The 25,273-nt window shown below is 41.8% G+C and overlaps 1 protein-coding gene across 5 annotated transcripts in view; it reads right to left on the bottom strand.

Moving 5' to 3' along the window:
* The window catches only part of LOC310668837 (far upstream element-binding protein 3-like), a 340,163-nt gene that overhangs the window by 114,215 nt on the left and 200,675 nt on the right, over positions 1-25,273 (bottom strand). For all 5 annotated transcript variants that reach the window (XM_083422169.1, XM_083422171.1, XM_083422170.1 and 2 more), the window contains one exon: positions 1,909-2,011. In XM_083422169.1, coding sequence (XP_083278295.1) covers positions 1,909-2,011 — 103 coding nt within the window. The remainder of the gene's footprint in view (positions 1-1,908; positions 2,012-25,273) is intronic.

Raw genomic sequence — 25,273 nt, forward strand, 5'->3', positions numbered from 1 at the left:
CTTTTGCTGTCAATCTGCTCAGCAGGGAAGCATCAAACCCTAGTGTGCAAGCCTGGAATGGCATCAAGAGAGTTCTGAGATATTTGCAGGAGACCAAAGAGCTTTGTCTTAGGTTGCCAGCACAGGGAGAAGCCAAGCTAGTCTGCTTTGTGGACGCAGATTGGGCTAACCTTCAGGACCGCAAATCTGTGTCTGGTCTAGTGGTGAAGTTTGGAAACTCAGTAGTTGGATGGAGATCCAAGAAGCAGAGTCTTATAGCGCTCTCATCCACTGAGGCTGAGTTCAGTGCTCTTTCAGAGGTGTGCACAGAGCTGGAATTCTATGCTTGCTTAGTGCAGGAAGTCTGTGGAGTGGATTGTCAACCGATACGTGTGTTCGAAGACAATCAACCATGCCTACGTTTGGCAGAGTCTGGACAATTCAAAGCGAGGACGAAACATTTAGATATTCGCTTTCGGAATGTGTGTCAAAGCGTTCAAGAGGGATTAGTTGCGCTGAAGTACTGTCCTTCTGTCAAGAATCTAGCTGATGGCTTCACGAAGCCACTCTCCTTCCAGAGACATGGAGAGTTTTGCGAAGGTTTAGGTTTGGGACGACCAAGGGTCGATTCTACCCTCCGATCCGAGGCAAGAGGGGGTGTTGAGAGCAGTAAGGAGTTAAACTGCTGTACCTCGGCTCTAAAGGGGAGGGATTGCCAGGGCCAAAAGCCAGGAAGTGATGTTAGCAGTCTGGAATGCTCTGTGTGTTCTGTGGGAAATCGAAAGTGTTTTCTGTGGAGCTGCTGCGCTCAGACAGTGAGGAGCTAAAAATGCAGCTTCAGTCCGGAGGATCGTAAATCTGTCTTTTTTACGTGTTTTTGTAACAATAAAAGAAGCTACAGAAAGAATCTGCCTTTCTCATTAATCAAGCCTTACCACATGCTGTTGCGCATTCTGCTGGAGTGTTTTTACTGCTGAAGGAGTGAAGCAGAGGTTCGTGCAGCCGAAGCGTGCCAGACGACAAGGAGCCATAAATCAGTCTGGAGGGATTTATGGGCAGCACTCGGACTTTCTAATTAACTCCTCTACATCCAACTATCTTTCTTTGCATGCAGAGAAAGACCAAGCAGGTAATTTTCTGGTATGCGAAACACAGAAAATTGCTGGTGTATTAACCAGGTTGAATTTGGTTGATGCAAACCCAGCAGACACACCGATGGTGACAGGTTACCAGGTAGAGTGTGCTGCTGAAGCATTTTCTGACACTACACTGTACAGATGCATTCTAGGCAAGCTGAATTTCATTGCTAGATGTTCAAGACCTGACATAGCTGTAAGCACTAACCTGCTTAGCAGACATGCCAACAATCATACTGTTCAGGATTGGAAAGCTCTGAAGCGCATAGCCCGCTATTTGAAGGGGACTTTGCACTACAGACTGAGGTTCACAGGTCAGAAGTCTGGATGTTTTACTATGTTTTTATATATGCTGGAAGCCACCCAGAGGGGCTGGGGCAACCCAATCACATGGTTGGGGTACAAATAAATTACTACTACTAAGATTTGTAAGCTGCATTGCACTATTATCCTGAACCTTTGTATTTTCTTAAAACCATTTATTATTATTATTATTATTATTATTATTATTATTATTATTTTAAAGAAAGAATCTTGCTTTCTTTTTAGCGAGTGGGGGAAAGCCATAGGTCCCAGGTTCAATTCTCAGCAGTTCCAGGTCGGCCTGGGAATGCCCTCTGCCTGAAACCCTGGGGAGCTGTTGCCAGTCAATGTATAGACACTAATTGAGCTAAATATACCAAAGGTTTGATATAAGACAGCTTTCTTAGGATGGAGAGAAAAAGTGGTTGCCAGCTGAGAGTTGTACACTCAAAATCAGACAGACCGTTGTTTTTGATAACAGCCTACAAACCTGGTTTAAACTGAATCCTAACACCAGCATCATTCTGGATCTTCTTTATCATTTCCCCATTTCTTCCTATGACGATTCCCACGGCAAACCTCGGCACAGAGACCTACCAGGAAGAGAGAAAAGCAGTAAGAGGGACAAGGAAAAGTTTCTTACAGTCCTTTTTTTATTTCAAATTCTACAGAGAGAGGCTATAGAACCCAGCCTCTTGGATAATGGAATTGTCCCAAGTGAATCTCCACCCCCTTCTCTCCCACTTCCTCATTTGTCATCATCATCATCTCTATTGATGCCACTTTGAGCTCTTTGCTCTCCTACTTTTAAGACTCACCGGGTTCCAGGAGATGGTGGGTCTGAAATGCTTTCTAGTGACAACTTGTCTTTTTTTTTTTTTTAAGTAATATTTATTAAATTTTCCAATTAACATAACACAACATGTCCACAAAAAAACACATAAAAGAGAAGAGAATAAAAAGAAAAAAGAAAAAGAAGCAGAAAAACCCAAAGAGAATCCCTCTTCCCCACCCCCCAACACCAAAATCTAAAAAAGAAAGAAAGACCCTAACCACTCAAGGTTTCAAATTCCTTCTTTTTTGACCTGTTTCTTTGACTTCCTCCCACCTCCCTCTTTGTATTCCAATTTTTAATCTAATCGGCAAATTCCATCCAACTTTTACCACTTTTTCACTTATTTACCTTTACCCCTTGTAAAAAGAAAAACAATAATAGAAAAAGAAAATTTACCTTAAATCTTCTAATCTTAAGCCCTATAATAACATACCCTTATATCCTAATGTCTCATCTTCTTTATCTTAATCCCTGGGACCAAAATAAATTCCTTCCGTCATCCCCCCAAAATGCTTATTAAAACCATATTATATCAGATTTTACTTAAGAATTTCCAAATTTGTCCCACCATCTCTTCCCCCCGGTTTCGGGTACTGCCAATCTTTTTTGCAGCTTTTTTAAAGTCTTTCCAATCCATAAGTTCAATCAGTCAGCCAGGTTGTCTTATATCCGAGGCCTTTAAGCCATATTCCTGGCCTGTCTGCAGAGTCTTTTTCGAGCCTAAAGTTATGTCCAAAGGCACATTCCCCTCCACATCTCCTTTGACCTTCTTGAGCAAGCTTGCCCAAACTCTATAATTCCTCTTGTGAACCAAAAAATTGTCCAAGACTTGCTCCGCACACTCCTTAAAATTGCTAAATTTCACTTCTTCAAGCTTTCTCAAAGTGCCAGTTTCCAAAATGTATCTTATCAGACCTGTATCACTCAGTCCATATATGGCACTGTTTTTCCAAATCTGTCCTTTGGGCTCTTTACTCTCATAGTCCATCTTTTGTCCATCAATTTGAGGCTCTATTACTATATTTTCCTCTGACGGTTTCTCTTGCGAAGACAGAGCCTGTTCTGTTTGATCCGTATTCTTCTCATGTGTCCATCCTTGCTGAGTTTATTTCAATCCTTGAGCCGAGTTTGCTAATTTTTTTCCTTGTTGAGCCAGGCTGTGTACATTTTCCTTCAGATCCGAAATGCCAAATTCCAAGATAGACAGCTTTCTTTGAAATTGTTCAAACAGAGCTGTTATTTTTCCTTCCATGTTCCCAAGCCTAGTCTTTCAATGTTATCTTACTGTCAAGGTCGGATGCTTGTATTCCTCTGCAAGATTTCAGCCTGTGTGGGAATTTTGCATCCAAAAGTATAACAATGTGGCAATCAAATATGTGTTTCTGTAACTTTCCACAACAGCCTGTTAGAGATCCCTTTGGTTATTTTTTATCCACCTTTCAGTAACAATTGTAGCTCAACTCCATTTTTCCTTTCCAACAAATAAAAGATGGAAAAATTAAGTTCTCCCTTGATCTGCTCTTTTTGGTGATTATTTCTAATTATAAAAGTTCTTTCCCTCCTTTTGGCAGCCCGGTCCCGGGCTCGAGACGGTAGAAAATAAATTCAAAATACACTGCTCTGCAGGGCTATAAACAGTTAATACAATCTCCCCCTCTTCCCCTGCTTCCGAGGGGGGGGGGGTTAGAAGACTTAGATGACAGATTTGTTTCTTTGTGAAGTACTTTTAAAGGCTCCAGTCCTTTCGCTTTTGCCTTGATCTTTCTACAGAGTGGAAGGTGGGCTTCCTGTTTTAGCCTTCCATCCAGTACCGAATTTCAATAATTTGTAATCCAATTTCCGTTTACTTACAAAAGTTTCTTTGTTCCAAATGTCCACAGGAAAAGTTGGCGCTTCCCTGACAGCAGCTGTGCGGCTTCACTCCCCGAAAACAGCGATCGATCCAAAGTGCCGCGCCGCTCACCCCACGTCGCTCCGGAGCCCCGAAACCGGGTCTCCCCGCGAGTAGGGGAGGCGCTAATGGCACAAGCTGGATCCCAGGTCCACGGTCTTCCTCCGACCGTGGTTTTTTGCGGGTCTCCGCCTCGCCGTAGGCGGTCAGACCCTTCTTTTCGGAGAGCGGTTCCCTCCGAGACGGAGGAAATCCGCCATTGCCAGGCACGCTCAACTCGGAAGCCTCTAGTGACAACTTGTCATTCAGCTGCTGCTCCGGCTCTGCCTGCTCCTCCTCTCCCATTATTTCCCACCTTTTCCCCTCATCTGCCTCTCAGCTGTGACCTCCTGCAAACCACTGTTGTAAATCTATACTGCCTCCTCTTCCTCCTCCAGGAGTGTCAGGCTGGGAAGGTGGTCTCCACCATTCCTCTTCCCAGTCCCTGACATCACCACCCTCTCCAGAGCTCTCCTCCTCCCAACCCAGTGGTTTCAATTGGTTGGGGTGGCATGTATGGAGCACCCTTTGCATGTCTGATGCATGGGCATGTTCTGCATACTCCCATGAACTTTCTCCAGGTCCATACCCCCTTCCACACAATCAGGGATTGCCACTTCTTTCTTCGCATCCTGGAGTCTAGAATTTGCTCTACTTCACACTTTTCCTCTCCCTCTACCATGGTGGGAGGTGGAGGTGCTTGTCTAGGTGCCTGGTCGGGGTGTGCAGGCATGACAGGCAACAAGACTGATCCGTGGAAGACGGGGTGAATCTTCATGGATACAGGCAATTGAAGCCTGAAAGTCACAGGGTTAAGCCTGGATAGCTCAGTTGGTTAGACCATGGTGCTGATAACGCTGGTCCCTGTATGGACCAGCTGCATATTCCTGCGTTGCAGGGGGTTGGACTAGATGATCCTCCGGGTCCCTTCCAACTCTACAGTGCTATGATTCTGTGCTATGCTATGATCTGGTCCACAACTTCAAACGGGTCCACCCTCTGTGGGTCCAGTTTCCTGCATCTGCCCTTCTGTGGCAAATCATGTGTCAACAGCTACACCTGATCTTCCACCTTAATCTCAGTGCGAGGCTGCCAGTGCACACCAGTCGTTCTCTTATAGGCCTCTTTGGCACAGTCCAATTGCTCTTTCAGCAAACTCTGTATTGGTGAAAGTTCTTCTACAAAGTCTTTTGCTGCAGGCACTGACAGGGTGTCAGTTGGGGTTGGGAAGGCACAAGGATGGTATCCATAACTGGCAAAGAAGGGAGTCTGATGCACAGAAGCATGGAGAGCATTGTTGTATGCGAACTCCACCAAGGGAAGCTTGGAAACTGAACCATTTTGTAGATAGTTCACATAGCAAAATAGGTACTGCTGCATCGTGGCATTGTTTCTTTCTGAATTCCCATTCCACCTTGAGAAGCTACATGAGCTTCTTCCAGAACTGCAAGGTAAACTGTGTTCCCCTATCAGACACTGTGGTGAAGTTAGGAAATTTAAGTAGACCAAACTTTGGTCAAGTAAAAAGCAAAGTATCATGGGAAGACCAAAGGCCATTAGGATTTATGGGGAATGTGTTTTGTTACTTTAAAACTGCAAACTACCAGTCTCCAAATGTGTGAGGTTGCTTATCTCAGGAAGGAACTTCTCCAGGTTGATTAGTCGTCTTCTGACACCTGGTACCTAACTCATTCACACCCAAACAGTGTTGTTATCAACCCTAATTACTCTGGGAATGTGTATCTGCTGAGTATCTGAGGAAGGGAGGAACTCCTTGATCCAAAGTCCTGGGAACTAACGAGCTCAGCTGTCACAAGTTAAAATTATTAGCCAACTAGCTGACCATTGGTGAATTTAAACATAATCAAGAATTTTGATTGGGTCTGAGTTCTGTTTCCACGTGAGGTTTTGAAATAAAGATCCTAAGGACGGACTGAGAAAGCGCGGTCTGCAATCCGCCCTTCTGTCAGCTTGCCACCTTGCTGACAGTCGTCTTGCTGCATTGACATGTGAGTCTTTGTAGTGGAGATTCTTCCTGCCTTGGAGATGCGGAGCCATCTAAGGACTTTGAAACCATTCTAACTTTGCCTTTGTTCTTTTATTGTGAGTATACTAGCTAGCCATATTCTACAATGTTTTTTAAAATATATAAGAGATGTGCCTGCTTTAAGTATGTTTAATCTTGTTTTTTAAAATAAATTTTAAAAAGAGAACTTTTCCTGTCTTGTGTGCCATTCTGAGGGAAAGCCTAAGTCCAGCGCCTGACCAATCCGTCACGTACTACATTTGTTGAATTTCTGCCTGCATTTTGTGGAAGTGACTTGCACGGTGGGGCAGCCGGTAAATAGGAAGCATAACCTTCTCCCTTGGGTTTCGACTTCTGGTGCCCTAGTACAGGGGAGTGGTGGCAGCAACTACCTTTTTTTGATGTGTTCTGTCCTGTAAAAAGTATATGCTGCCGGCCGCCGTTCCTTTAAACCTGATCCAGCTGAATGGTAGGACAGGAGAGGGAGGGGGCGAGTGGCCGGAGCATTACTAGAGACACTATCAGTTGAGGGAGTCTGTGCAACCTGAATACATGATCTACAAAGAGCTGAGCTGTTTCTTGGGCTTCAGAAGTCCCTTACAGGGCACGAAGTGCACCATCTTGAACAGATCTACCACTACCCAGATCACTGTCTGCTGCTATGATTTAGGCGGATCAGTGAGGAAGTCCATAGCTATGGTTTCCCAGGGCCCTTGCAGGGAGGGAAGCAGTTGTAACAAGCCTGTTGGTGCCTCTCTTGGTCTCTCTGTTCACTGACATCTCTCACAGGCTCTCACATGCTCCTTGACCTCCTCCCTCATCCTTGGCCATCAGAACTGCTGCACCACATAGTATAACGTCTTGTACTGCCCAAAGTGTCCCACTGTAGGGTTGTCATGACACTGACATAGGACCTTGGCTTGGCGGTCTCCTGCTGGGATGCAGAGAACCTCTCCCTCTATACAATAGGCCATCCTTCTCTAAGAAACCATCTGCTTCGTTGCTGCCTTCCTGCAGCACCGTTAACTTGCCTGTGGTGAAGGCATCCTCTCTTGTTAGCTACTGGAAGTTTGTGACTTCCACGATTGACTCAGCTGCTAGCTGTAGCTGTGCTGACTCCAAGGTATGTCTATAGACTGGGGCCAGCTCAAAGTCTTGATATTCCGGCTTCCTGAAGAGAGCATCTGCTTTTTGATTCCAGTTACCTGACACATACTGGACTCTGAATTCAAGCCGAGCAAAGACCTGTGCCCAGTGGATCTACCATTGATTCAGGCAATGCGTCATCTGCCAATACTCCACATTAAGATAGTCTGTGCACACCTCCACCTGGTGCTGTGCCCTTCCAGGAAGTGCCTCCACACTTTGAAGGCTTCTTTGACAGCTAAAGGCTCGTTTCCCCAGATGGTGTAATTCTGTTCTGAAGGGTTCCATTTTCTAGAATGGAAGATGCACAGGCATAGGGTCCAGTTTCTACGACAAATGGCCTATGGAGGTGCAGGGGTCCAGGAATAGCTGCCATAGTCCTGTGCTGCCAGTCACAGCAGAGCTCAGTGGAAGGAGAAGCCAGCCAACCACCCAAGTTTCAGTGGGTACTTGCCTGGAGGCAGAGTCCATATACAAGGTCTAATCCAGTTCTAAGGTCAGGAGTATATAAGTTCAAGTCGTCTGATAATCTGGGGGTCAAGAAAGCCAAGGGTCCAATGTCAGAAGAAGCAGCAAGACCTGGTCATGAATGACGAATGTTGTTGCCAGCAACTGACAGAGGCTGGAAAACCTTCTTAAGAAAGCTGGAGCCAGCTGGTTCTCATCAGGAGCAACAAGGCTGATCAGCAGCAGGTGGAGTCACTTCGCTTTCTGCTCCTTCAGGCTGCTGCTCACCAGGTGAAGCTGACTCCTGGCCCATGACACTATCCCCCGCCCCAATAATTGGTATCATTTGGAAAAAAACATCATTTTGGGTAACACATTCATTTTTATTACTGACATCCTGTTGCTGAGTGATAATCTTGACTTATTCCAAATTTCCAAATCTCTTTGATTTCTTTCCAAATTTTAATGTAATTGTCCTTAAATAGATTACTATTTTTATTTGTTAGCCAGATTCCAAAGTATTTAGTTTTGTTTACTATTGCCAATCCTGATATCCTCTTAAGTTATTCTTTTTCCTGCATAATCATATTTTTTGCTAACATATTGTTCTTATTTTTGTTTAGTTTAAATCCTGCCGCTTTACCAAATTCAAGAACTCTTTCTATTATTTATGGAACACTTTCTTCTGGACTTTCGGTGGTTAAAATCAAATAATCTCCAAAGGCATTTATCTTATGTGCCTTCTTCCCTACTGTTATACCTTTTATATTTGGATCTTTCCTTATTGCAATCATTAAGTGTTCATTAAGGGGTGAAAGAGTGCAGCCTAGCCTGGTCCCCTTATCAATGTTGAATTCTTCAGTTGTCTCATTGTTGAGGATCAGTTTGGCTCTCTGCTTTCAATATATTGCCTCAATACCCCTGCTGAAGTTTTCACCGAGTCATGTTCTTTCTATATATTTTTCAAAAAATTCCACGATACAATATCAAAGGCCTTCTCCGCATCTATCAGCATCAGTATGGCCTTTTTATCGGATCTTTCTTCCAAATATTCTAGTATATCTATTATATTCCTCATGTTATTGTGCATGTTTCTACCTGGTAAGAAACCCACCTGGTCTTTATGTATAATTTCATTCAAAATCTTTTTAATCTGTTGGCAAGAATATCAGAAAATATTTTATAATCGTTTTTCAATGATGATACAGGCCTGTAATTTTTGATTAATGTCGGATCCACTCCTTGCTTAGGTATCAATGTGAGAAATGCTTCTTCCCACGATTTTGGTATTCTTTATTCTTTTAAGATTCTGTTCAATACTGTTTTCATTGGTTCTGCTAGTATGTGTTCTAATTTCTTATAATACGCCAACGGCAAGCCATCCGTACCTGATGCTTTCCCTGTCTTTGCATGGGAAATTGCTTGTTGCACCTCCATCATAGTTATTGGAAGGTTTAGTTGTTCGACTTTTCCAATGTCTATCCTCAGAAGTTTATTCTGTACGAAGCATCTTTCCATCCCTTCTTCATCTTCCTCTTCTGCTTTATATACTGTAATTTTCTATAATAATTTGCATTTCACTAATTACTTTAGGGTCTTCTATTTTCCCATCTTCTTTCAGTTTCTCTATTAATCTCTCCTTTTGTTTTTTCTTTAATTGCCATGCAAGTAACCTGCCTGGCTTGTTGGCGAACTAAAAAAAAGTGTCTTAATTTTTAAATTTTTTTGTTTAATTTCGTAGTTCTAAATCATGGAAAGGTGTGTTTGTAAAAACTTTTTTTTTTTTAAAGGTAGCTCCTTTTTTGGATTCTTGGCTAGTTCTTTCTTGTTTTCCCTTATCTCCTTAAACAGTATTAATAACTTGGGTCAGAAGTTCACTACTAATACTGAGACTATACAGAAATTATTACAGGAATCTGCCACGACTCGAAAGATGGCTGAGGAAGCTAAAGAGATAGCAGTGGCTACAAGAGAAGAAATACCACCGATACATAGACAATTGGTAGACCATAGGTTAATGTTGTCTATGATTGAACTGAAGGAGAAACAAACAAATCTGAGGATCAGGGCTGTACCTGAACTTGAGAAATATAAACTAAGTGATTTTCTTATGCAGGAATTTGCAGACTTTTGGGATATAGATCTGGAGAAGGAAGAATTTAAGATTGTGAGTGCATTCAGGCTTGGAAGAGGAGGAAAGAAGAACAAAGTGAGAGACTGTCTGATCACTCTCAGATCAAAAGAGGAGAGAGATAGAATCTTGGGTCTGAATTTCCAGAAGGCCCTGAAAATACACCAGTCAAGAGTGGAGATATTTAAGGATATTCCAAAATATCTTTTGGAACTTAGAGCCAACTACGGAGATTTGGTTGCCCTGCTGAGAAGCAATAACATTATTTTCAGGTGGGAATTCCCCCAAGCCCTATCTTTCAGCTTTAAAGGAAAAAAGATTAAAATAAGATCAGTGGACGACAAAGACAGATTTCTAAAGGACTACAGTGAAGACCTACAGAAAGGGCTCGGAAAAGAGCAAAGAGTCCCGGGAAGAGGAATAATAGAGAAGGCAAAAATACTTCTTGGTTTAGACAACTTGGAGAAGGTGGCACCACTGACAGAGGAGGAAGAAGCACTAGGTGCAGTTGGAGGAGAAGCAAAGTAATTACAACATGTCTCTGCAACTATTAAGTTGGAATTGTAATGGTCTAAATTCCCCTCAGAAAAGGAAACAGATTTTTCATTTGCTAAAAAAGGAACAATTGGACTTGATTTGCTTACAGGAAACCCACGTGATAAGGCTACATAGAAAACTATTGATTAATAAAAGATTGGGCCAGGAGTTTATCTCATCAAACAGAGTTAAAAAAAGAGGAGTGGTGATTTATGTAAAGGAGAGCCTATCACCGAAATTTATTTTCAAAGATGATCAAGGAAGATTTGTGGCAGCTGAAATTCAAATTCATGGAGAGAAGTTTCTGATAGTAGGGGTGTATGCACCAAATGAGGGGAAATCTGAATTTTTAAAGAAGTTGCATGACATATTGACAGACTATTTGGATTACAATGTGATTTTGATGGGAGATATGAATGGAGTGGTTTCTACAAATATGGATAAGGCACAAAGACAGGTAGTTACTAAAGATGGCAGACTACCGAAAACCGTTTTTGAGATGACAGATAATCTGGACTTAGTAGATATTTGGAGAACGAAGAACCCCTTGGGAAGAGAGGGAACCTTCTTCTCTGAAGCCAAAATGACATGGACAAGAATTGACCAAATATGGATAACTAGAGGTATGGCACCAAAGACAAAAAAAGTGGAAATCTGCCCCAAAACTTGCTCCGACCATAATGCCGTGAAAATGGAGATGAACTTAACACCAATTGGCTCCTTCAGATGGAGGATGAATGACAACTTATTTAGAGATGAAGAAGTAACTAAGAAGGCCCAAAAAACCTTGAGAGATTACTTTGAGAAAATATGAATACTTCAATTGAAAAAAGAGTAATTTGGAACACAAGTAAAGCCGTTATGAGAGGATTTCTGATACAACAAAATGCATTGAAGAGGAGAACTTAAAATGAAAAGAAAGACAAAATTTTGGAGAAAATAAAGGAAAGTGAGAAGAGATTGAGAGTAAAACCAAAGTCACAAGAAATTTTGAGAGAAATAAAATTATATCAAGTACAATATATGGAAATAATAAATCAAGAGATAGAATGGAAAATTAGACAAATGAGACAAAAGACATTTGAGTCGGCTAATAAATGTGGGAAATTGTTAGCCTGGCAAATGAGAAAAAGACAAAAATTAAATACCATCACCAATTTAGAAGTGGATGGAAAGATTATACAAAATCCAGCCGAGATTAGAAAATGTTTTCAGAGGTATTTTAAACAATTATATACACAACGGCCGCAGAAAGAGACGGATATAGATCAATTTTTGAAAATAAATGGACTACAAAGAATCTCTCAAGAAAATAAACTGAGGCTGAACTATAAAATAACTGAACAAGAGGTGGAAAGTGCCATTCAGAATATGCAACTAGGTAAATCTCCAGGGCCGGATGGATTGACTTCCAGATATTACAAATCGTTGAAAGAATGGTTGGTACAACCTTTGAAGGAAGTCTGTAATGAAATATTGGAAGGGAGAAGGGCACCAAAGTCGTGGAAGGAAGCGTACATCACACTTATACCGAAAACAGAGACTGAAAAGACACAGCTCAAAAACTACCGCCCTATATCTTTGTTAAATGTGGATTACAAAATTTTTGCAGATATTTTGGCTAAAAGATTAAAAACAGTTTTAGTAGAAGAGATTCATAAAGACCAAGCAGGCTTTCTCCCAGGTAGTCACTTATCTGACAATATGAGAAACATAATCAATATTTTGGAACTACTACAAGAGAATATCAATACTAAGGCAGTTTTAATTTTTGTGGATGCGGAGAAAGCCTTTGACAATATTTCTTGGAGTTTTATGAAGAAGAATCTCCAGGGGATGGGGGTAGGCCAAGAGTTAGAAAATGGTATAGGTGCAATTTACTCTGAACAAAAAGCTAAACTAATTGTTAAGAATGTTGTGACGGAGGAATTCAGGATAGAAAAAGGAACACGACAAGGTTGCCCAATCTCCCCATTGCTTTTTATATCGGTCCTGGAGGTCCTTTTGAATATGATTAGAAGGGACCAATCGGTTAAAGGGATACAGGTCGGAGCCAGACAATATAAATTAAGAGCATTTGCAGATGACTTAGTTTTGACATTGCAGGAGCCAGAATCTAGTACTAAAAGAGTCTTAGAACTGATTGAAGAATTTGGTCAAGTGGCAGGATTTAAATTGAATAAGTTAAAAACAAAGGTATTGGAAAAGAATTTAACAGGAATAGAGAGAGAGAGGTTTCAGAATGAGACAGGTTTAACAGTGGTTAAGAAAGTGAAATATTTGGGGATTAATATGACAGCTAAGAATGGGAACATATTTAAAGACAACTATGAAAAATGTTGGATGGAGGTGAAAAAAGATTTGGAAATTTGGTCAAATTTGAAGCTTTCTTTGTTAGGCCGTATTGCAGTGATAAAAATGAATGTATTGCCTAGAATGTTATATTTGTTTCAAACATTGCAAGTCATTGATAAAATGGATTGTTTCAAGAAGTGGCAGAAATACATTTCCAGATTTGTCTGGCAGGGCAAAAAGCCAAGAATAAAATTTAAAATATTAACTGATGCAAAGGAAAGAGGTGGATTTGCCCTGCCAGACCTTAAACTTTACTATGACTCAGCAGCTTTTTGCTGGCTGAAAGAATGGCTGCTTCTTGAAAATACAGACATTTTGGACTTAGAAGGCTTCAATAATGCTTTTGGATAGCATGCATATTTATGGTATGAAAAGGTTAAAGTGCATAAAATATTTAAAAATCATATTGTCAGGAAAGCATTGTTTAATGTCTGGATAAGGTATAAAGACCTACTTGAAAATAAAACCCCAAGGTGGTTGTCACCGATGGAAGCAAAGGCTGTGAAAAAGCTCAATATGGAGGCCAAATGGCCGAAATATTGGGAAATTTTGGAACAAGAGGGAGACAAATTGAAATTGCAGAGTTTTGAGAAGATAAAAAACAAAGTGCGAGATTGGCTTCATTATTATCAGATAATGGAGGCATATAAAATTGGACAAGAAAATTGGCTTCCAGGTGGAAAAATCAAAATTGGAAACAGAACTGTTAGAACCCAAAACTAAGATCTTGTCAAAAATGTATAACCTGCTGTTGAAATGGAATACTCAGGATGAAACGGTAAAATCTGCTATGATTAAATGGGCACAAGATGTTGGACATAATATCATGATGGCTGACTGGGAACAGTTATGGACCACAGGTATGAAGTTTACGGCATGTAATGCCTTAAGAGAGAATATTATGAAAATGATATACAGGTGGTACATGACACCAGTCAAGCTTGCAAAAATCTATCATTTGCCTGATAATAAATGTTGGAAATGTAAAGAAACTGAAGGCACATTTTTTCACCTTTGGTGGACGTGCCCAAGGATTAAGGCTTTCTGGGAGATGATATATAATGAAACGAAAAAGGTATTTAAATATACCTTCCAGAAGAAACCAGAGGCCTTTCTCCTGGGCATGGTTGGCCAATTGGTGTTAAAGAAAGACAGAACTTTCTTTATGTATGCTACAACAGCAGCAAGAATACTCATCGCGAAGTATTGGAAGACACAAGAACTACCCAGAGCTAGCAGGCACAAGAACTACCCAGAGCTAGCAGGGCAGCGGCGTGCGCAGTTCAATCCATCTTTCAGATTTAGGGGAGCTAGTTTCAAACGTTTGTTGGGGGAGACCTAGGTTTTTTTGGGGGGGGGGTATTTGTCCTGTCTTCACACTTTTTAAGATGGAGGACCACTGTAGCCACCCCCAACGACACGTTCTCAAGATGGAGGGTGAGGGAACAGCAGCAGTCGCCTGCGGTTCCTGCGCAATGTTTGCCATCTTGCCAAAGGTTGCAGGCAGCTTTACCTGCAGCAATTGTATGTTGATTGCCCTCTTAAAAGACAAAGTCCAGCAACTGGAGGAACGTGTAGCTACGCTCCAAAGAATTAGAGAGCGGGAGGTCTTCTTGGAAGCAACAGAGAACACCGTCACCACCAAGGAGGAGACAGGGGGCACCTGTGAGAAAGAGGCTAGTTCACAAACACAGGTGCCAGATACATGGAGAAACGTGACTCAAAGAAGTAGGAGGCCCAGGGTTCGCTCTGATTGTTTAGAAATACACAATCGCTTTGAAGTCCTCTCCCCTAGCATGGAAGACGAAGAACACACTCCATTTGAGGATCTCTCCCTCATTACAGTCGGTCAGGTATATGAAGACGAGCAGCAAAGTCAGTCCTCAGGGAATGTGCAGGCGACCTTGGAACGGACAGCTCACGGAAGAACCCCGACCAAACCTAAGAGGAGGCGTGTAGTGGTGATAGGGGATTCCCTACTGAGGGGAACAGAAGCAGTGATCTGGGGGCCTGACAAGATGTCTCGGGAAGTGTGCTGTCTCCCCGGGACTAAGATCCAAGATGTAACTGAACGACTGCAAGGAATCATAAAACCCACTGACAAATACCCCTTCCTCTTGGTTCATGTGGGAACCAATGACACTGCAAGCAATAGCCTCCAGAAGATCAAAAGAGACTACGAGGCTCTGGGCAGGAAATTGAAGCAATTAAATGCACAAATTGTTATCTCATCTGTCCTCCCAGTTGAACGACGTGGCCCAGGGAGAGAGGGGAAAATAGTGGAAGTGAACAGCTGGCTTCGCAAATGGTGTAAACAGGAACGGTTTGGATTCTTAGATCACGGACTGCAGTTTCTTGAAGATGGACTTCTGGCAAGCGATGGGCTGCACCTCACAATGGTTGGGAGGAATGTTTTTGCCAAAAATCTCAGAAACCTCATCAGGAGGGCTTTAAACTGACTAATGTTGGGGAGGGAGACAGTGCTCCTGAAGGTGGGTGTCTATCAATTGATGAAGATGATCATCCAAATGTCATAGACCAAATGGAACAAACAGCAAGCATACCTAGTGGTGGGAGGAAAAAATCCTTAAATAGGAGACACGGGGGAATGATTAATGGACTTCAATGTCTGTACACTAATGCGCAAAGCATGGGAAATAAACAAGATGAGCTTGAGCTCTTGGTACAGCAAACTAAATATGACATAATAGGCATCACTGAAACCTGGTGGGATAAGTCCCACGATTGGAATGTAATAATGGAGGGATACAATCTATTTCAGAGAAACAGACCAGACAAGAAAGGAGGAGGAGTGGCGTTATATGTCAGGGATGGGTATACCTGTGAAGAGATCCAAGATTTAGAACCTCAAAGCCAAAGTGAGAGCATTTGGGTCAAAATTAAGGGAGAGAAGAATAACAGAGACCTCATTGTGGGAGTTTACTATAGATCCCCAAGCCAAACGGAGGACATAGATGATGCCTTCCTGGAACAGATGGCCAAGCAAGCAAAAGGAAGGGAGATAGTAGTAATGGGGGACTTCAATTACCCGGATATTTGTTGGATGTCAAACTCAGCCAAGAGCATAAGGTCAAACAGATTCCTCACTGGCCTTGCAGACAACTTCATTGTCCAGAAAGTGGGAGAAGCAACAAGAGGAACAGCCATTTTAGATCTGATCCTAACCAATGTTGATGACCTGGTTAGTGGGGTAGAAGTGGAAGGATCATTAGGTGAGAGTGATCATGCTCTTCTGAAGTTTACTATACAGCGGAAAGGAGCAGCCAAGCATACTAGGACTCAATTTCTTGACTTTAAGAAAGCCGACTTCATAAAACTTAGGGAAGTGCTGGGTGAGATCCCATGGACAGTAATACTAAAAGGAAAGGGAGTTCATGATGGCTGGGAGTTTGTTAAGAGGGAGATAGTAAAAGCACAACTTCAGGCAATACCAATGAGACGGAAACACGGAAGGTGCCTAAAGAAGCCAGGGTGGCTATCTAAAGAACTTTTAACTGAGTTAAGATTAAAAAAGGATGTGTACAAAAAATGGAAAAGGGGGGAAACCACCAAAGAGGAATTCAAACAAACAGCCAGCACGTGTAGACACAAAGTCAGAAAAGCTAAAGCACAGAATGAACTCAGGCTTGCTAGAGAGGTTAAAAGCAACAAAAAAGGCTTTTATGGGTATGTTCGTAGCAAAAGGAAGAACAAAGAAACAGTGGGGTCACTCAGAGGAGAAGATGGTGAAATGCAAACAGGGGACACAGAAAGGGCTGAACTCCTCAGTGCCTTCTTTGCCTCAGTCTTCTCCGATAAGGAAAACAATACCCGACCTGAAGAATTTGGAGCAAAAGATTCAGCAGAGGAAACACAGCCCAGAATAACTAAGGAGACAGTACAAGAATACTTGGCTAGTCTCCAGGGCCAGATGAACTGCATCCAAGAGTATTAAAAGAACTGGCAGATGTGATCTCAGAACCACTGGCAGTCATCTTTGAGAATTCCTGGAGAACAGGCGAAGTCCCGGCAGACTGGAGGAGGGCAAATGTTGTCCCTATTTTCAAAAAGGGGAAAAGAGAGGACCCAAATAATTACCGCCCAGTCAGTCTGACATCAATACCAGGGAAGATTCTGGAGCAGATCATTAAGCCAACAGTCTGTGAGCACCTAGAAAGGAATGCTGTGATCACCAATAGTCAGCATGGATTTCTGAAAAATAAGTCATGTCAGACGAACCTGATCTCGTTTTTTGACAGAATTACAAGCCTGCTAGATGAAGGGAACGCAGTGGATGTAGCCTACCTTGATTTCAGCAAGGCATTTGACAAGGTGCCCCATGATATTCTTGTAAAGAAGCTGGTAAAATGCGGTCTTGACTATGCTACCACTCAGTGGATTTGTAACTGGCTGACTGACCAAACCCAAAGGGTGCTCATCAATGGTTCCTCTTCATCCTGGAGAAGAGTGACTAGTGGGGTGCCACAGGGTTCTGTCTTGGGCCCGGTCTTATTCAACATCTTTATCAACGACTTGGATAATGGACTCAAGGGCACCCTGATCAAATTTGCAGATGACACCAAACTGGGAGGGGTGGCTAACACCCCAGAGGACAGGATCACACTTCAAAACGACCTTGACAGATTAGAGAACTGGGCCAAAACAAACAAGATGAATTTTAACAGGGAGAAATGTAAAGTATTGCACTTGGGCAAAAAAAAATGAGAGGCACAAATACAAGATGGGTGACACCTGGCTCGAGAGCAGTACATTTGAAAAGGATCTAGGAGTCTTGGTTGACCACAAACTTGACATGAGCCAACAGTGTGACGCAGCAGCTAAAAAAGCCAATGCAATTCTGGGCTGCATCAATAGGAGTATAGCATCTAGATCAAGGGAAGTAATAGTGCCACTGTATTCTGCTCTGGTCAGACCTCACCTGGAGTACTGTGTCCAGTTCTGGGCACCACAGTTCAAGAAGGACACTGACAAACTGGAACGTGTCCAGAGGAGGGCAACCAAAATGGTCAAAAGCCTGGAAACGATGCCTTATGAGGAACGGCTAAGGGAGCTGGGCATGTTTAGCCTGGAGAAGAGGAGGTTAAGGGGTGATATGATAGTCATGTTCAAATATATAAAAGGATGTCACATAGAGGAGGGAGAAAGGTTGTTTTCTGCTGCTCCAGAGAAGCGGACACGGAGCAATGGATCCAAACTACAAGAAAGAAGATTCCACCTAAACATTAGGAAGAACTTCCTGACAGTAAGAGCTGTTCGACAGTGGAATTTGCTGCCAAGGAGTGTGGTGGAGTCTCCTTCTTTGGAGGTCTTTAAGCAGAGGCTTGACAACCATATGTCAGGAGTGTTCTGATGGTGTTTCCTGCTTGGCAGGGGGTTGGACTTGATGGCCCTTGTGGTCTCTTCCAACTCTATGATTCTATGATTCTACCCACTCTGGAAGAATGGCAGATGAAGGTGATGGACTATATGGAATTAGCAGAAATGACTGGCAGAATCCGAGACCAGGGAGAAGAGCTGGTGGAAGAAGATTGGAAGAAATTTAAAGATTATCTACAGAAACATTGCAAAATTAATGAATGCTAGAATGATGTTGGATCGAGGTTAAGGGTTTTTTAGCAATAATGTTATGAAAGAATATGTAAAAATGGAATGTTAACAGATGGAAAGTTAAAGATCAAAATTAAGATCAAAATTAAGACAAAGGTAAAGAGGGAAAGGATTTGCTGAACAAACAAACTGAATTGGAATACAAAGAGGGGAGGTGTGGGGAGGTCTGAGAAACAAGCAAACGTAAGATATGTTTTGAAAGATTGAATTCTTTTTAATTGCTTTTTATTTTTTGTATTTTTTCTTTTTTTCTTTTTTATATTTTTTGTGAAAATCTTAATAAAATATTATATATAAAAATAAAAAAATAAAAAAATAAACAGTTTTTCCAATCCCACCCCCCTCTTTTATTTGAATTATATTTTGTTGGATAAATTAGCCTTGCATTACTGCCTTACTTGCGTCCCATACAACATTAATATCTGTTCCTTTATTCAAGTTATTATCAAAGTATTCTTTTAAAGTTACCTTCTCCTTTTCTAATATTTTCTCATCATTAAGAATGGATTCTTTAATTCTCCATCTTCTTGATATTTTCCTTCCTCCCATCATTTCCAACGCAACTGGATTATGGCCGGATATTGTTTTTGAGTGGATTTTGGCTTTCTTACATTTTGATAATTCTTTGGATACCTATATTGCGTCTATTCTCCCCGCCAAGTTTTTTATGCTTCTGAGTGGTGTATGAATTGCTTTTCATTTGGGCGTTTAATCTTCCATATGTCCTGCAGATCAAGATTTTCTACTAGTTGCAAAAAATAATGGTAGTCATCCTTCTTTATTCTCCCGTCTCATGTGTTGTTCTATCCATCTCCAAAGAAGTGACTCCATTTAGGTCCCCCATTAGTATGATGTTTTCATCACTATAGTCTAATAATTTATCCTCCAATTTTTTTATAGAATTCGGCTTTTTTGTCATTTGGCGTATATATTCCCACTATAATTATTTTTTGTTTTTTAACCCTTATTGCCATCATTCTTCCTTCTTCATCTTTAAATACATACTCCGGGTTTAGCTTTGGATTTGCATAAATGATTAACCCTCTTTTTTAAATCACATCTGAGGAAACAAATTCATCACCCAGCTTTTTATTAATTAGCACCTTTCTGTATTTTCTAGTTACATGTGCCTCTTGCAGACATATTAAAAAGTAAATGGGATATAAGAGATGTTCAACCTTGTTTCTTTTTATCTTGCTATTTGACCCATTAACATTCCACAAAAAATTAAGGTCCATAGGTCGTCAGTTATCAATTCCTTTATTTTGATCAATTGTTGTGTGTTATTGTGTAGTGTTCGATTTAAAAACCCCTTCTTACACCTCCTTTTCAGCTAACATCTTGACTTTTCCTCTCCTTCAGTATCACCAATTAAATTAAGTGTGCAAGGCAGACAAGAAAAGAGGCTTTACAAATGAAATCTCATTACTAAAGAGTTATTACAAAATAAGACAAAAGTAATTTCTAAAGTATATGAAACATTGTTGGACTGGGAGGTTAAGGACGAACAAGTAAAAGAGGTAATGATTAGATGGGCTATGGATATAGGTAGAACTACTGAATTATCATGGGGAAATTATGGAAAGAAAGTTGGAAATTTACGGCTTGCGAAGTGATAAAGGAAAATCTGATAAAGATGTTTTATAGATGGTATTTAACACCAACCAAAATATGCAAAATGTATAAAACAAAATCAAATCTGTGTTCGAGCTGTAATCAAGTAGAGGGGACACTCATACATATGTGGGGGACATGTGATAAAATCAAAGGCTTCTGGGATATGGTGTATGAGGAGCTAAAGAAAATGTTCCAACAAAACTTTATTAAGAAAACAGAAGCTTTTTTATTGGGGACACTCAATACAGATATAGCCGGGGGGGGGGGGATCCTTTATGTCACAGGGACCACGAGAACATTAATTGCCAAATAAATTTTTTTTTTGGGGGGGGGGAATAACACTGACAAAAAAAAAGAATGGCAAGATAAATAATTTGATAATATAAAATTGGCCAGATTGACAAAAGCTATTAGGGATCAGCACAAAGATTTCAAAAAGACTGTGAAAAATATAGAGAATACCTTAAAAAGCAGTGCCCTCAAATTAATACTTGGACTTGTTTCGATTAACTTCTGCAAAATAAATTAAAGCATGTAAATCAAAAAAAGAAAGAAAAAGAGGTAATAATGAATTAAGAAGGAAACAGTTTACCAAAAACAAAAAGGGAACCGTGTTGAGGATGAAGGAAGTCAATTGGAAGAAAAGAATAAATGAAATATAGTATCTATATTGCTGTCCAATTGTTTGTATACAGGGATGGACTTCCTTTTTACTCCTCCGCCTAGCGCCAAATTCAGCCTAATTAGATCCATTAATTAATCTTCTTTATGTTTCTGTCGTCTTAAATGTAGTTTTCGGAAGATCTCTGCTGCAAGTAGGAGTTTGAAGCTTCACTCCCATGGAGTTGCGATACTGCCATATCTGCAGGCTCAATCACCGGTTCTTCCCCACTCCCCGTTCCTATCGGAACAGGGGTTTGAGGTTCGCAGGAGAGCTGTTTTGTGGATTGCTGGACCTCTCGACACCCTGAGGACTCTCTCAAGGATTTTAGGGGGTGCGCCTCACCTTGGCGCTTTCCCCTGTACCTCTGCGGGGCTTGAGTCTGTCAGATGATCGGACTCACACTCCTTTTCGCCATTTGCAGAAACCGGAAGCCTGGTGTGTAAGAATGATTCATTGCTGTCACCCTTTGTCTATTCACGTTCCTCTGCTTTATTCAAGGTCTTACTGGGCTATAAATAACCCTCCAACAGAAGGCTGCTCCACCATTAAAACTCCAGGAATTATTTTCTTCAGCCCGCAGTTAGAGAACACGGTCACATAAATAAACTCCTGCTAGATATAATTAGCAGTCCTTCGTTTTACCAAATCAGTCTCTTTTCCACTCCAGTCCAAAGATATTTTCAATATTGTCTATTTCAACCTCGGTTGAAAGGGGAAGGTATATAAAACCATTGTGAAACTCTTGGTAGAGTATAAATCAGTGTTTTCCCTTTCTTCCCTCAGTATCAGGCAAACATAGTGACTACACACAATTTTTTCATTTTGCAAGGGGGGGTCAAGAGAGAAAAATATCATTTAGGAATCATTATAACAAACATTGCCTTGCCTCTTCCTCCCATTCCGGCAGCTGCAAGGATTTTCGTGCTTGTAAAAAGTCATTCAAATACCTTCATAGCTCAAGTCCAGTCCTTTCGGCAGCTGATTAATTGCAGCCCATTATCATATGCTGTTTCAGGAGTGCCCCTTAATTAAAGCCAATATTCCAAATTCTTGAGGAACCGATCATAGATCATGCCAGAAATGGAGGTTCATCCATGACAGGGACACACTTCCTTTTAAGTTGGCTTAAGCAACACAGAGGGATACTGTGCACTCACCAGAACCCCCTGAGGAGCACTGCCAGGAATTTTACCTCATAAATCCTGGCTTTCCCCTGCCCAGAGGGCAGCAGAGCTCAACCATCATGGCCATGACATCAGGCCGGAAACCTCAAGCAGATGAAAACATTAGCAGGCTGGTCCTCCTGGTGGGTGATCTAAACGCAAGGCTAGGGCCAGATGACTCCAGTTTAGCAACCAAATACAGGTGAAAAATTGGGTTTCCTGAGACATCTAGACCAGAAGCCCGCCAGACCCCAGGGCTATCTAAGGACCAATATTCAAACTATGCCGGCGCCTGCCTTTTCAAATTTTCCAGGCAGCTAAGTTTACACATTCTAAATGGCCACACAAGAGGCGATATCCCTGTGGAATATACATTCCTATCAGGGTCAAAACCTAGTACAATTGACTACATATTGGTCGATAGCGAATTATTAGGAAAAACTGAGCGATTAAAAGTGCTTCCATATGTAGAAGGGGATCACTTCCCATTACACCTGCAGGTATTCCTCAAAAACAAGACAATATTTCTTAAAACAATATACCCTGTAGAGATTATCGCTTTAGAGCAATCTGGATGTCGAGCTAAATGGACCCCCGCACTTGACATCCAACTAAAGGAGATTTTAGCTTCTGAAAAACCATATACACCTACAAAGGGCTCCTGGAGCAACCTCTATCCAGAAGATCCCCTTGTTGAATATGAGTGCTTGCTTCAATGCCTAAAACCCCACCTCTTTAACAGAAAACAGAAAACAAACCTTGATTTGATCAGACCTGCTTCCAGGCCAAGAAAACGTTACAAGCTGCCTATAAAGCTGCCCGGACAGCTGATAACGCTATTAGACAACAACCCTATCTCTCTGTCCGTACTGTAAAAAAAGAATACAAAGCCCTAATAACCCGCCAAAAATATGCCTGCAGCAGAAAATGCTCGTCGAATCTAATTAGCGTGGCAAAGGGAAAAAATCAGTCACTATTTTGGAAATTGGTTACCTCTGGCTCCCCCAAGGCTGTTTCCCCTCTATCCACACAAATCCCACCTGACTACTGGGTCTCCTATTTTTAAGCTATGTATGAGGATGTTGAATATCCCAGTCAGGAACATGAAATAGAGCAGCTGGCTAAATGGCCGGCAGTCTCGGAAATAGAAGTGAAACTGCATATAAACCAACTGGAAATGGCTAAAGCTCCTGGACCTGATGGCATCCTTCCAGAAATGCTAAAATCACAGGTGGACTGGTGGGCCCCTTTCCTTGTGAGGAGAATCAGAGCTTACAGGGTTAATAGCTGTTAAAGTTTGAGAGTCGTAAATTCTTTGACCCACTGAGTCTGCTGCAACGGCACTGCAATAAATTTGATTTATTGCCACTCTAACAAACTTCAATGGCGCCCACGCGCTGCCACTCCTCTCAGTTGCCGGATAATAGCAGAGTTCACACGCAGCATAAAATGGCTTGTCTGTGTCAACGTGGTGTCTTCAATAAATCAGCTCAACACCAGTGCTTCTAATCTATCACTCTTTATTTAGAAGCATAACAAACAGAAAAGAAAAACCTACAGAATCTAGCTGCATGTTCGCAGCTTTCTGCCGCTAACAAAAACAAAACTACCTTGCTCACATTCCCAGAAAGACTGCTATCCAGAGAGAGTTCAGCCCCCACAGAGCACAGATCAAAGGAAAATGCCCGGGTCATGTGGGCAGTGCACCCAGTGAATCAGAATGTTTCCTGAAGTGTTAGCTCTTGACTGTCCAGAACCACAACAATAGCTCTATGTGTCGTCCTGCCCACTGGGGATTGTTCTTTGTGTGTGAGCCAAGTGACTTTCGTTTTTGGTCTGAGAGTGTCAATCGTGCCAGCTTGTTCTCCCAGATGATTTATTTCTCTGCTGTAAATAAAACGCTTCTTAGATTAGGAAGACGCCTTATATGGACTGTTATTTCTGCACCCACACAAGGCACACATCGCTGTTTGGGATACTCTCCTAGAAGCTGCGAACTCCAGAGGCGCAAGGAAGCGTGCCGGACGTCCAGAAATCATCGCATTCCTAGCCACTCTTTTCACTCATATAGGCAATACCGGCCGCATCCCAAGGGACTGGGGCACAGCCATAGTCGTTCCATTCTATAAAAAAGGCAACAGAGGGGATCCATTACCTTATTAAGTGTAATTAGCAAACTCTACACAAAGTACCTGCTGGAAAAATTCACAGAGTGGCTAGAGGATAAAGACATTCTGGCAGCAGAACAAGCGGGATTTAGACCCGGCAGGTCCACGCTAGATCACTGCCTAACGTTACAACACCTTATAGAAAAACTCAGGAGGGCAGGCCTCACTATATGCAGCCTTTGTTGATCTAAAAGCAGCCTTTGACTCAGTTCCCAGAACCAGACACTGGGACAAGCTTTGGCCCACTACCATCGATAGAAGGCTACTATATTTAATTCAGGTAGTACATTCAAATACGGCCCTTAGAGTCAGGTGCAGCCGGCTAGGGCATTTAACAGATCCCATCAAAACATTTAAGGGTGTTAGGCAAGGATGCCTTTTGGCCCCTTTATTATTTAATTTTTATTTAAATAACTTGGTAACCACTCTCCATAACCTTGACTTCCACCCTCCGAAGTTAGCAAACCGGCATATCACGGCTCTGCTTTATTCAGACGATGCAGTAATACTATCCAGAACCCCCTTAGGGCTTAGGAGAGCACTAAGAAAATTAGCTGCCTATTGTGAGATGGAATGCCTCAAAATAACTTTATCAGAAGACCAAAATTCTTGCTTTTGGGAAAAAACCAAAGCTCAGAAACTGGAAACGTCAAGGCCAAAATTTAGAACAAATCTCGAACTATAAATATTTAGGAATGGTGGTCCAGGCATCAGGATCCAACAAAATTCATATTAACTCAAATGAGTGTGCCGGAGAAAGATCTTCAAATGCTATCCTTAAATTTTTTAGAACTCAAGGGGTTTTTTATGTCCCCACGGCACTAAAATTATATAAAGCCAAAACATTGGCACAGCTCCTTTATGGATCCTTTCTGGGCCCACCTCCCTCCTCGTTCATTCCCCTTGAAAGAGTGCAATCCAAACTCCTCAGAGCCAGTCTGGCTGGCAGACAGCAGTCTTAAACACTCTTCAGAAACTGGGCCCTGCTCCCCAAACCCTCATAACTATGGGCCTGGGCCAAGCTAGATCCGTGGTTAGGCAAAGAATCATGGACACACAGAGACAACAGGACTGTATAAGGGTCCCCAATTATAAAATCATAGAAAACGGGAGATATGTAGCCACTCCAGCAACATATCTATTTTTCCTTGCATCCAGAAATGCAAGAAGGGCTTTCACTCTTCCTAGAAGCTCGGCCTTGCCCTCAT

Source organism: Podarcis tiliguerta, assembly GCF_965153285.1.
Source record: "Podarcis tiliguerta genome assembly, chromosome: W".
In the NCBI taxonomy this organism is placed as follows: Eukaryota; Metazoa; Chordata; class Lepidosauria; order Squamata; family Lacertidae; genus Podarcis; species Podarcis tiliguerta.